At 42.7% G+C, this 13,360-nt stretch overlaps 1 protein-coding gene across 4 annotated transcripts; it reads right to left on the bottom strand.

The window, feature by feature from the left end:
- Positions 1-1,176: 1,176 nt before the first annotated feature.
- ARMCX3 (armadillo repeat containing X-linked 3) lies at positions 1,177-7,755 on the bottom strand. Of its 4 annotated transcripts, none has more exons than XM_041741343.1 (5): positions 7,618-7,755; positions 6,996-7,103; positions 6,649-6,746; positions 6,321-6,390; positions 1,177-6,060 (listed from the first exon to the last, which is right to left on the bottom strand). In XM_041741343.1, the coding sequence occupies exon 5, from the start codon at positions 5,912-5,914 to the stop codon at positions 4,775-4,777; it is 1,140 nt and encodes a 379-aa protein (XP_041597277.1). In that variant the 5' UTR covers positions 5,915-6,060; positions 6,321-6,390; positions 6,649-6,746; positions 6,996-7,103; positions 7,618-7,755; the 3' UTR covers positions 1,177-4,774. The 4 variants fall into 4 exon arrangements, with proteins under 4 accessions (XP_041597277.1, XP_041597275.1, XP_041597276.1 ...); XM_041741341.1 differs by having other exon boundaries at positions 6,649-6,709; XM_041741342.1 differs by having other exon boundaries at positions 6,996-7,075.
- Between the last annotated feature and the right edge of the window lie 5,605 nt (positions 7,756-13,360).

Below are 13,360 nucleotides of genomic sequence, written 5' to 3'. Positions count from 1 at the left end.
CATGTAGGGAAGAATGCATTGCAAATACTAGTTTCCTCCTGCTGTAAAAGTATACATCTCTCAAACTCTGTACAAAAGCTAATTGATAATACATCTTTATAGTCATAAAACTGCCATCCACTGATACTCTGCCTCTGTCATGAGGGTATCCAAACACACAAAATTTATAGTTGTGTCCAGGGAGAAATATGCTCTAACTATTGAATACAAGTATTTGATTTTTGCAACAAGTCAATTCCCACAGCAGACATGAATGCACCAGTTTCTTCTGCGTTGGTGGCACCAGTATCTAGCTAAATCAGCTTGTCCTGATTCCCTGAACACTAAATAAAGTATCATCTGATGATAATTTGGTTTCTGATACGGACTGATGTTAGGGAGAGAACGTTTTGAGCATCAAACACTGGTAACCTGACCTACTTGGTAATTATCTTTTTAATAGTAATAAATTATCATTCTTTTTTATTTTCAAGAAGAAATTATACCCCACTTTATATGTTCTTTTCTCTGCAAACTCAGAAATGCTCAATAAACAGAGGACTCTGCTCAAACAAAGACTTTGTATTATTATGCTTACTCTTTCACTTTTTGAAATATAAATGGTCAACAGGGCCAGAGAGTTACACTAAGCCCAACTCAATGGTGGACTGAACTATTTGTGAATGAACCTTTAAGGTAAAGTGACCCATCCAATAGCGTGTCCTGCTCTCCCCACCTCCCTTCTTCCTCTCCCCAGGCCTCTCCAAACACACATGTCGTCCAAACCCTTACCACAAGACCTGAGGAGGACCCAATGGACAGAATCAAGTGTGGAAGTACACCATTCTGAAACATGAATATCTGTTCTCCTGCTTAATACCAACACCTCGGGGCAGGGCAGATCAGGGACTATTATCCTAGTTCTCTGCACCCCAAGATGGCAGTAAGATAGTTCTTGTTTAAAGGCAAGGAAGTTTCAAAAAAAAATAATAATAAATAAAGGCAAGGAAGAACCATTGTTCAAATAGAGAAACCAGGAAAAAAACCTTCAGTCTGGAAGTGATGTAAAACTAATGTACAATGATAATATTGAAAATAGTCATAGTCATTCTTAGAAAAACCATTTTCAAGGGAATTTAACAGAGAAATTAACCAAAAAAAGAGGTATAAACACAAAATTTGCCTGAACCACATCAATTTGCTAAACCAACACTTGGGATATTTATTGAGAGACAAGGCAAGTAAAATACAAATTTAAAAAAAGAAAGCCAGTTTTTTGAGCCTTACAATATTATGCTTTGGGTGACAATTTATAAAAGAACTATACTCTATTTTTTTTTTTTTGTAGAATTACCTTTGAACACATTTGACTGAGGTAGATCCACTCAAATTCCTAAAACCATTAGATGAGAACAAAACCAAAATATCCTCTGAGTTTCTAATTTCCCTGGTTTCTCAGGACTGCCATCATCTCTAAAGAAAGAACACTGCCTCCTCTCTGCCCCCATGATCTGCCACAATCCTGGCCACAATCCTAGAGCTGTACCCTTCCCAAAATGCCTGAGAGTATCAGTTGCCAATATGAAAACATCAGGTCATCAATGTGTGACTTGACCAGCCATATGGCCTTCTTGGACCAGGCTGTCACACATCTGTCTCACACAGCACTTCCCAAAGTCCAGGTGATTAGGTTCCAAATACTACCAGGTGTGGGACATCAAAAGTACACACAGGGCACATAGGGCTGTGCCACGCTAAGACTAGTTCCTTCCCAGTCTCTGTTCAACAAGACTTCCAGAAAATTTTTTGGCATCCAGTCACACCTTGGGCCACCACATTACCACAGCAATGAGAATTATTATTCTGTATTAAATGCCCACTGGTGCTTGACCTGGTGTCATGGGAATTAAATGGTCACAGAGGCACAGAGAGCCTGCAGCCAGTCATCTCCCAGAAGGAGGAAATAAAGATAGAAGTGGGAGGGAGGGAGAGGGGGAAAGAATGGGAGGGAAGGAGAGGAGGAGAAATCTGCCAAGAGCAGATGGATGCTAGTCAGGCCTATGCCCCTGCCATGTGGTGGCTTTTTATTACTTAACCTCATTTTTACCCACCTTTAAAATGATGCTAAGTAATAAGTCACTCAGCACCCCAAATCCAACATGGCTTGATGTGAATATTGTTTTTAAATGTTCAAGCTCCATACCTGGGTCAGAAAACAATTGTGTTCTCATTGTCTCTAATTTCTCAAGTCTTTCCAATGAATATTTTTTAGGAGAAAATTAGAAAAATTTTAAATCAGGCTCCCAAAATTTATTTATAGCATCATCTAATTTTACACATAGAATATATAGAAATATGGATAGTGAAAGTGCCTGAATGGGTATACACTCAGTTTCAATTCTCTCCAGCTGCCACAGTTCCTTACAAAGTTCTTGGCGCCTCTCCACTCTTACAGTCTGTACCTTTTCTCTGGGAAACACATCTACAATCATGTCCTCAATTACCATTCATCCTCTGGTGGCCCTCAAATCTTTTTTTTCCCTCTGAGTGCCAGCTGAATACATTCAAATGACAATAGGCTGTCTCCATCTGGATGTCACATAGATACCTCAAACTCAATTTATTTTAAGTGGATTAGCCTTCCCCTCCCAAATCTCTTTCTCCTGCCTAATAATAGAGCAAGAAAAATGTTAGTTGCCTTTTCCAGTGCCCACCCATGAAACTAGTGTCAAATGAGTCTCCACTAGTATGTGATTCAATAGGGTCACCATATGCAATGACTTTAAGCCAATCAGTTTCTGATCCTTTTATCTAATATAGACAACATTAAGATAGGTATATGGAAGCCTGGGGCTGGAAGCAGATGGTAACTGAACAGAGGATTTTACCATTTCCTGATCTCACTAGGAATATGTTGTAGAGGTTGGTGGGATCATGTCTGAGGAAATACTGAGGCCTTGGAAATAAGAAAACCTTATTCCTTTGAGAAGTTATTTTAACAGTTGTCTTGCAGGAATGACAGAACTCTACACACTAGTCACTTAATAAATGCTAACCTTTATTGTTATTATTTATTAAATGACACTGACACACGGCAGAATGCCCCCAGCAAAACAAAGGTCAACCAAAAAAAACTATCAACCCTACATTCTAGGGAGTTAAGGGTGCTCATTTTTCTTAATTAACTGCTCTGTGCCAGAACATTCTAAGTATTTTGCATGTATTATTTAACTTAATCTTCATGACAAGCCCCATCTTCATCACTCGTCTATCATTTCAGAGAGGAAGCTTCAACCTATCTCACTTTTAATCTAAATTGTTTTCTACTCAGTACATGCTCCAGTCACCTGCTTTATTCCCAACACTTTCTTTTCCAAAAATTTCCAAAAAACAATATTCATTTTATATAAATGAGAATACATAAATGAATAAAAGGTAAAATGGTAAAGATCATTCATTATCCTTCCACTCAAATATACCAGTTACTGTTTGGATATTTATAATTCCACAGTTGTTTTTTTTTTTTAATTCCACAGTTGTTAATGTCTATTTCAATATATGTTTTACTATCTTTGAAAAAGAAATAGAATCATTCTATGAACACTGCTATCTAACCTACCTTTCTCATTTAACAATGCAGAATGAATATCTTCTCTGGGCAATATGGATTTGAATCGACATATTTATCATATATACCATGTGAACATTCCTTAACTTATTTAACAAATTCAGTGTGCTAGACACTTAGATTACTTCCAATTCTTACTGTTTCAGACAATGCTGGGATGAAGAGCCTTGTACATACAGTCTTTAGCCAATTACTCAATTATTTCCTTAGGACAAAGGGTTTTTACATGCTTTAAGGCTTATATGTATTATCAAATGGCCCTCCAAAAACCTGTGCAAACTCAGTGTAAACTCATTCCTACAACCAGGGTTTGGTAGGATCCATGTTTCCACACCTTTGCGGACACTGCATATAGCTGGTGAGCGAGAAACCTCAATATGAATTCCAATTATTCTTTCTAGTCAAAAATATTTCCTGGCTCTTTGTGTTCAGTGGGATAATATTCAAACAGCTCTCTACAAACTGGCTTCACTCAGCTTTCCAAATTTATTTACTTCCAATCCCCACACTCTCCACTCTAAGGTGACTAATCTCCTCCCAGTCATAGGAAAAGGCGTCCTACCTCTATGCCTCCTACCGCTAACGCCCCTTCACTCTTGCTTTTGGAAAGCCTAACTACCTAACCCAGTCAGGACTCATTTTCAATGGTTGCTTCCTCCAGAAGTTTGTAGCTATTATATCCCACAGAAGCCTTTGCTTCCTCTATGCTCTGAGAGCACACATTTGACAATGAGCATATGCTCCAGATACTGTTATGTTTTTGTTTGTATATTTCTTATCTCTCCAACTAGATTATAAAGAATGCTTTCTTTCTTTTTTCTTTCTTTTTTTTTTTGGCATTAACACACAACTTTATTGATGATACACGAAGTTAATGCAAATGACAGGAGGGAGCTTACTTATGACCGACCGGTTCACTGTCACACAAAAGAAATAGTAAAAATATTTCAATCTAGGCAATGAGATAAAAAGCAACAAACATATTTTCAGAATAGGTAGTGATATTCATTCATCCAGCTTAGACTTGAAAACCAACTCAGCATTGATGATACAATGATATTCATCACTCAAAATTGGCAGCTAAAAGGATTCCTTTACCATATAAACAAGGTGGAGAAAAGGAATAGTTTACAATGCGTGTTGCTTCTAAACTACAAAATCAAGAAGTCATTCCTGGCTCTTTGGGAACATACGCTCAGCCAGTTTGGCCATGAATTTTCCAACTTTTACTTTCACCAAAAAATCATGGTGACTTTCTATCCCCAGAATCTTGTCAGCACACCCTTGAAATTCTTTTAAAAAGAAAAACAGTGAACCTTCGCTGAATTGATCCTGAGCAGGTTCAGTTTCTTCACATTTAAAATTGTCATTTATGTTCTCGAATATGACCAGAAGCTTAAGAATAACCTCTTTGTTCTCCTTCTTAGTAAAGAGGGAGCCCAGTGAAGATGGTACTTGGGCTCTGAGCAGTGCTCTAGCCATGGCTGGATTTTCAGCCAAATTCAAAAGGAGTTTCAACACCTGGAATTTGGTTTCTTCATTTCCCGCTGAAAATAAACGAAAAAAGTCTGAAATGGAATTAGCAAGCATGTGCTGATACTCATTAGTAACAGTCATATTTGTAAGCAATCTTAGTCCAGCCAGCTGCACTGAGGAGTTCAAGCGAGAAGTGATTGTGTCATCACACACTTGATTCATGTATATCTTAAGCCTGCGCTGATTTTCAGCGTTCACACTCAAGTTATTCAGGACAATTAAAGCCTTTTCCTTAACTATCGGATCCCGAGTATTGAGAATCTTTGCAACAATTGGGAGACCACCCAGATCACGAATAATATCTCTGTTAAATGCATACGCAGCATTGTTACCCAGAGCAATTAGAGCCGCTTCAAGAATATAAGGCTTTTCAGACATCTCAACCAAGCAAAGAACTTTCTGCAGCTCTTGAGGGGACAGAATAGTATCGTCAGAATTGGGGGAAGCCCGTTTCTGAACAGCCCGGCGAGCCCGAGTAGCCCTGGCCCTTGCTCTGGCTCTTGCTCTGGTTCCAGCCTCAGTCCCAATCCGGGCCCAAGGTGGGTACCACACTATACCCTTGTTCTCACTGTTGTCATCATCATCATCAGACCAGTCATTGTACCTAGCCCCAGGACAGTCCCCAACATCATCCACATCCCCAGATCCACCCTCAGCCATTTTCTCCTTGTTCTGTTTTCTTCCCCGTGTCAGTCTGTAAATGCAATAGCAGGCTCCAGCCCCAATCACTAGTCCCGCAGTCACCCAGCCTACTTTCCTGGCGTAGCCCATGCAATCGTCCCTGACAATAGCAGGGACCAAGGAACCAAGTATTCACTCAGGCTGGAAGAGGAGGGCTATGGGCCTGGGTGCACGTCTGTGAAAGGTGGTAGTCTTCAGCCACTTCAAGGCCACAACAGCTGACACTGGAGGTAGACCTGGGGGTGGAGGAAGGAAATGGGGTTTGAGTTTCTCTTTTGTGTTGTCCCATGCAGGGAGTTGCACAGGAGGACAGGAGAGTAAATGAGTAGCCAGTAGGAAATGCAGATTGTTAACAAACCCTATATATACTCCCTCTACCCTCCCTAGCCCACCCCCTCCCAGAGCCTAAATAAAGGAATGGAACCCTTAGTGTCTGCTGGGGCCTGGGCCAGCCCCAACCTCAGGTGTCCCCAGGAAGTGGCACTGTTGCACTAACCTCCTCCAGACAGGCAGTTTGTCCCTTCTTCCTCCCCTGGAGGTGTGCCACGCCCAACAACCCTTGCAATCTGCAGAGAGACCAGAACCAATGAGAAGGGAGGACTTGATGGATTGATTGTTCACATTCCTAGCTTTCCTGATTCACCATCCACGCTGTCAGATTTTTTTTTAACCTCTATGCCATCCAAAACATGCAGAAGCCTGCCCCTTTCCTAACCTGAAACGGGAGGGATGTTAGGGAAATAAGGTCGGATTGGATGAACTCCTCCAACTGTGGCTGATTTCCAGGCCCTCCCCTATTCTAGGCAGACCCTACGCCTACCAACCTCTACTGATCCGAGGAAACTTCCTCCCTCGCCTCAAGTGGTGCCACCTGCTACAGCAGACCTGCAGGATGACAGATCGAAATCATGGGGACTAAGTGCTGTTGAGAGAGAGAAGGATTATGAACAAACTCTCTGATAGGTTCCCCTTCTGTCATTCTTCCCCACCCCCACACCCCAGCCCTCCCCTCCCGCAACACACATACACACACACACCCCGAACGCCATTTCACCACAGTCCCGAGAGTGCAAGAAACACACTCAGACTCAGCCCTAACCTAGATTATTGCCATCTCTGGCTTCTCCCTACCCCCACCACCGCCCCTCTTAGGGTCTCCAGATCGTCTTACCCTCAAATCGACCTTCACCGATTGGGGTTAATTTCCTTCCTCTTCTCTTGCCTGGCGTAGTGCCGCAACCTACGGAAAGACTGGCAACCCGGGAGAGGCTTGGACCCCCTAGACACAGAGCCACGGTTAGGAAGACACAGCCACAGTCAGAAAGACGGGAAACGGCCGCTACTGAGCGCTTGGTGGACGACCAGTCCTCAGAACATGAAACTCTTTCCTAATTCAGAGGCCTGTTTGTCAAAGGTTCCCCACCCCTATTAACCCGTCTTAGGGTTCTGCTGACACATCACGTTGCACCTTCCCCCTCCCCGAATGTCCAGCCTTTCCCCGCCGGCGCTGTCCTGAAGGACCGGGGGCCAACACCCAGGCCACGGCTCCCTTTCCGGATTACGGCCTCAGCTCCCCGCAGATTCCCCACTCCCGTTCTCTGGGCTCCTCCCCAAACAGCCCCCTGATCACCATTTCGCAGGATTGAAATGGGCTGCGGGCGGGACAGATGTCGGGGAAAGCTGTTGGCGAGGGGAAGAGACGGCGGAGGCGCCTCAGGACCCGCGACGGTCTCCGCCCTACGCCCTGGGCCCCCCCCCCCCCCCCCACTTTATGGAATCTCCCAGGCACTGACCTGCAAGGATCCGGGACAATTTCCTTCTTCTCCTCCTCCTTCCCTCTGCCGCAGGCCCGCTGGCCCTCAGGGCAATGGGGAGCTGGTACTCAGACGGGAACAAGGACCAGAACAAGAAGGACTTCTGCACACGTCAGCTCTTGGTCACGTGAGAGCTACGTCATCCACCAACTCGGGTCCCTAATTTCCCCTCCCACCAGCAGTGCGGCAGAGGAGAGCCCGCCCCCCTTCTTTCCCTCCCCCACACCAGGCCTGTTACTCTTTCTTCTTTGGTAATCCCATCTCTCCGTAGTTGTGTTTGCCTTCCTCGGATTACCAGGAAGGGACAGCATCTTCCCCTGGGGCTACTGGCCACTTACACTTTTTGAAAAATTGCCTCTTCCTTCCCTAAACTCCTGGGACAGCAACCTCTCCTTCAGCCTCCCCTCCTCCCAGCTATTAATGTCTATCATTTCCTCTGAAATCTGGTCCCAGATCTGAAACGAAAAAGCCATCAGAAAAGGAGACCTGGAGTGAGAGTGGTTTTTTGTTTTGTTTTGTTTTTTTGTTGTTTTGTTTTTTGTTTTTTTTACTTTCTTAAATACTTCTTTTGTTCTTTTTGTTCTGCCCTCTCCCCACCCCCAACCCCCCCAGCCTGCATTCTTTTGTGGAAAAAAAAATACTATAAAGCTATTTTCATTTGAGGGGGAAAAAAAGAGTGGGAGTCACAGAGTGATGTTGGGTGATGGCCTCCAAAAGCCCCACATTTTCTCACTCGTGAGGAGTGTTACACACTTCACCGCAAACAATCTTAATGTCTTGAGGCCTAGCACATAACACAACCCTGAGCTCCCCTGAGCTCATTAGAGTGTTTAAGATTGCATAAATCTTACTAGGCCAGTGTTCTAAACAGGAGAGCTACACACTTTCCCTTGCATGGGTTAGCAAGGAAGAGGCATGGGGCCCTCAGAAGGCAGTAACACAGAAAAGGCTAAGTAGAAGTCCCAGCTACACAGTGGGTATCTGTCCAAAAAGCCATGCACACCGACAAAGTAAATAGCATAAAAGAACATTACAAAATATACTTGAGCACAAATAGAGAATATCGCCTTTAAATAAAATAAGTGTTAGAGAAACACTGAGACCAAGATTAAATTGGCTGAATGCAGCCTCTAGTAATTAGTGTGGAACCGTTTCACTGATAAGTTTGGTGAGCTCAATGATCCACCTGTCAGCAATGATTGAACTTTTTTTTATATTTTGGGAAAACTAATAAAATAGTGTCAGAACATTGGGATCTACAATGGGATAGTCTTTAATAGTTCAGATATAAGGTTATTATCTGAGTATAACTTTCACAATCCACAGACAATATGGGAGTAAATCACGAGACTGGAGAGTTTGGGAATAGGCAGAAGTCAAGAGAAATTCGTATCAGTGGAACTTCTAGGAGGCAGTACGAGGATATAACTGAAATTTAGCAAACAGAAAACCAAATCGACTATGTGATTCTGTGTTCAGAGAAAGATCATGTGCAGCATGGAGCTTACTTGAGCATAGGAATGTATGAAAAGAAGAGTCAGAAGAAAGTGTTCCTAGTTCCCACCCAAGCGCTGTCTGGGAAGGAGAGGGAGTCCTGGCTAAGATGAATGGAACATTCAGCTTTCCTTGGCAGAGCCATCCCCATAATGTGGAAGAGTACTTCAAGCTTCCTTAGCTGAAAGCCACTACTTAAGGTGAACCAATGCCCTTGTCTGATTTCAGGCTCACTAAGCAACCTTCTGAGGTTGCGGCTTCCCACGTAGTAGCTTGCTTACAGGGAGAATGGTCTGGTAAAACTTACAGAAACCTCCAGTACCCTCTGACCATTGTATTTCTCAGGGTAAATTATTCAGTTGTCACTCCTAATGGGACTTAGCTTCCCTTTTGGCCCATTGGAAGAGAGAGAATGCAGAGTTAATGCATGGCTTCGGCTGTTCAGATCTAGATTTTTTTTAAGATTTTATTTATTTATTCATGAGAGACGCACAGAGAGAGGCAGAGACAGGTTGGGGGAGAAGCAGGCTCCCTGGGGGGAACCTGATGCGGGACTCTATCCCGTGATCCCTGAGTCACCCAGGCACCCCTAGATCTAGATTTATATGTAAGTCTCTATGAATGGGGGTCTTTCCTTGATAGAGACCTCTGCTTTCAGAAAAAGTCAGAGGTTGATCAGGCAACAATGAGGGCAAGACACTGAGCTGTAAATACAACCCTGTGGAATCTTGTCAGGAAAGCCAGATAACTTGCACTTAGACTACAATCCTCTGTGTTTACCATTTCTGAACTGTACCTCTCTGATGTTTAGCTAATGTGAAAATTACAACTAAGACATTCTGTGGTGCATAGGCCCCCAGCACCTCATTCATAGCTGGACAATGGGTTAATATCCAAAGTAGTTAAAAGGCTCCTGCAAATCAACATCTGAAACAACTTTATATTTCTCTCTGGGTAAAAAAAGAAAGTGCATTTTACATTTTAAATACCCCTTTCATTCCCCCCAGCAAAAGGGTAGGCATTGAGACCAAAACAGACCAGCTCAATACTCTCTTACTAAAATTTAAATCTTGAATGCAGATTTAAAAAAACAACAACAACACCGAAAATCAGCGGAATTATGGCATCCTGAAGAGACCGTCTGTGAATTCCTCCTACCTATACCCCTCAGAGCTGACCCTGGTCTTCTACAATCCCTCATTGTTTTAGTTAACCTAGTTTGGTTTCTGTTGCCTGCAACCAAACAAAATTAACTATTACACAATATGAAAACAAAAGCAAATACAAAAAGTAACCCAGCTTTTTAAAATAACAATCTTCTATATTTTTTTCCTCACTCTCTGCAGTCCTATTAGTGTTACCATCTCCTGATGCTTTTTTGTTTGGGGTGATGCTTTCACTCTCTTAAGACAAGACACCTAGCCCATATGACCACATACCAATTTGAGCCAAAAGGTTCCCTTTCAGCAGGGGCTTCACATAGCCTTCTGCAGGCTCAGGAACTTTTTTTTTTTTTAAGATTTTATTTATTCATGATAGTCACACAGAAAGAGACAGAAAGGCAGAGACACAGGCAGAGGGAGAAGCAGGCTCCATGCAGGGAGCCCGACGTGGGATTCGATCCCAGGTCTCCAGGATCGCACCCTGGGCCAAAGGCAGGTGCCAAACCGCTGCACCGCCACCCAGGGATCCCCAGGCTCAGGAACTTTTAACAGGCTTGTTGGAGGAAATGCTTAAGGATTTTCCTTTTTTTTTTTTTTTTTTTTTTTGGCTTTTGAAACAATCTGTCAGGCAAATAACATGCCATTAAACAGTTGTTGAGGGATCCCTGGGTGGCGCAGCGGTTTGGCGCCTGCCTTTGGCCCAGGGCGCGATCCTGGAGACCCGGGATCGAATCCCACATCAGGCTCCCAGCGCATGGAGCCTGCTTCTCACTCTGCCTGTGTCTCTGCCTCTCTCTCTTTCTCTCTGTATGACTATCATAAATAAAAAATAAAAAAAAAAAAAAAAAAAAAAATAAACAGTTGTTGATGGTTGTATAATGGAGAGCAAAGTAGATTTTAAATGCTAGTTTCTAGGTTCCTTGGTAGAAATTGTGGCTTTAAATGACAAAGAGGTGAGATAAATTGAAAGGGTTAGTTTTAAAGAAGGAATGGATTCAACCGAGAAAGGTCTGACAGGGAAAAGTCTGCCAAACTGGGAAAATCTTAGTTGGGAGTTATACATTGGAATAAACTGGAAAACTTACTGAAGTGGGGGAGGGAGATATTTTATACCAGCAAGGAGGGGGAAGAGTGGCACTTTTGTCCTTGAAGCTGTGTTAAGTTTTATATACTGCTTCGTTCGTTCTAATGTATATATTCAAAACAAACAAAACCCACTCCTATAATTACTTAGCAGCCAAAAATGGAATGATGGACAGTTAAGTTTGTTAGTAAGGCTTCATAAATCGAATTCACTTGTCTAGGAGAAAAAAAGGGAGACAAAAAAAACAGTATAAAGAGATGATGCAAAACAAATGTGAAGGTTTTTAGGAAAAAAGGATGTGAGACTGGGGAAAGAAGTTTGGACTATAAAAGTTTTGAAGACCAGAAAGCTGTGATGCGTACTTGACTTGCGAATATTCACCAGCAGGGCCCTCTGGGCTCCCTGGCTCACCTCCTGAAAGGGCCTCCCCCACACCGGGGCCCCTCACAGGGGGAGCTTCCTGCCGGCGGGTCAAATTTCAACATTCTAAGAAAGAGGCTGCCTGAAGGGTCTATATTTAGAGTATGACTCCCTAGCAGGGACAGCTGAATGTCTGGGGACTAACTTCTGCATACTTTGTCCCTGAGTTCTGAGATTAACCTGAGGGGCTTGTATGGGTGGTGCAGTGAAATTGTAACAAAAGGCAGGGAGTGAAAACGCCTCTTTCTCTTGGTGACTGCTTGGGAGCAGGTGAACCATGCTTTTCGTGAGGGACAAATAACACAGATCTCAGGGGTGTTGCAGTGATTCACAGTCACCCATAGACCCTCACCACTGTCTCCATTGGAAGATGTCGAATGAACTCTAGCTGCTGCTAGGATGACATGTAGTATGTGAACAACAAATCCCAGAGGTACTCTCACTAGTCGCATGATTAAATGAAAATGTCATCTGTTGAGTCTCATTTTCATCAGTGGGATAACAGGGACTTCTCTAATTTATGGGTTACATGAATGAAACTTTAGAATAGTTTTTAAATAAAGACTTTTGAATGAAAGCGGGCTAATCTGTGAAGTTACTAATTTCTACAGTTCATCTGAACAGTTTAGATTCATCTGAATTTAGGATCTGCTGAAGTCTGTCCTTTGAAGCCAGAGTGAAAGCCATCCAGTAATATTCTATGAAGTTTTCAGCCATCCGATACTTAATACTATGAGTTTAGCCAGGAATAAGAAAGGGATAATGATTCATTCATCAAAAATGGCAACAATTAAAACACTGACTACCTCACTATAGATTCATTCTATCAGTCAATATATAAATCATATTGAAAGCGCACTGGTTTTGTTTGTAAAGGTATGTTTTTAAAGTTTAATATACTGTTTAAAAGCTGTTATTCCCTGTGCAGTCAGTAGAAAACATTTTCAACAGGGTACAAATCAACTTAACCAAATCAGTGAGGCCTCCCTATCAACTGGGAAATCTTATTTATTACATACATATATACACACACACATATGTACCTAACTTGAATTATTTTTTTCTCCAAGTGAAATAGATTGATTTTATTTTCTGGTGATAAAATAGCATAGCTTGCGTCAGTAAAAAAGGAAGGATGAAATAGAACATAAAAGTATCAAAAATATTAGTAAATTTCTCACTACTACTTGAGCTTCCTTTTATGCAACCTCCCACCCCCAATTTTTGTGCAGAGACTGGATGTGCAAAAGGGCAGAAATTAAGGAATGGCGGAGGGGGGGATAGCAGTTTCGGAGCAAAGGAAAGGATAAGAAATCCGCCCTCCCCCCCAAGAAATCTGAGAAACGGCAGACCCAGGAAAAAATGCAGTACCTTCGCGTACTCAGAGAAAGGCAAATTCAAACATCAGAGAGCCACTGGCCTAATGGTATTGTTATAGAGGAAAAGAGTGACAGGGCCCAGTGCGAAGGGGGGAAGGTGCGGGGCAGGCTGGCGCCTGCCGTACTGCTTCTGGGAGTGGAAATTGGGGGCCAGAGCTCACTGGTGACGTGATCATCACGTG

This window comes from Vulpes lagopus, chromosome X, assembly GCF_018345385.1.
Source record: "Vulpes lagopus strain Blue_001 chromosome X, ASM1834538v1, whole genome shotgun sequence".
NCBI lineage: Eukaryota > Metazoa > Chordata > Mammalia > Carnivora > Canidae > Vulpes > Vulpes lagopus.
Note: the sequence above shows the minus strand (reverse complement) of the source record. Positions and strands in the feature narration are given on the sequence as shown.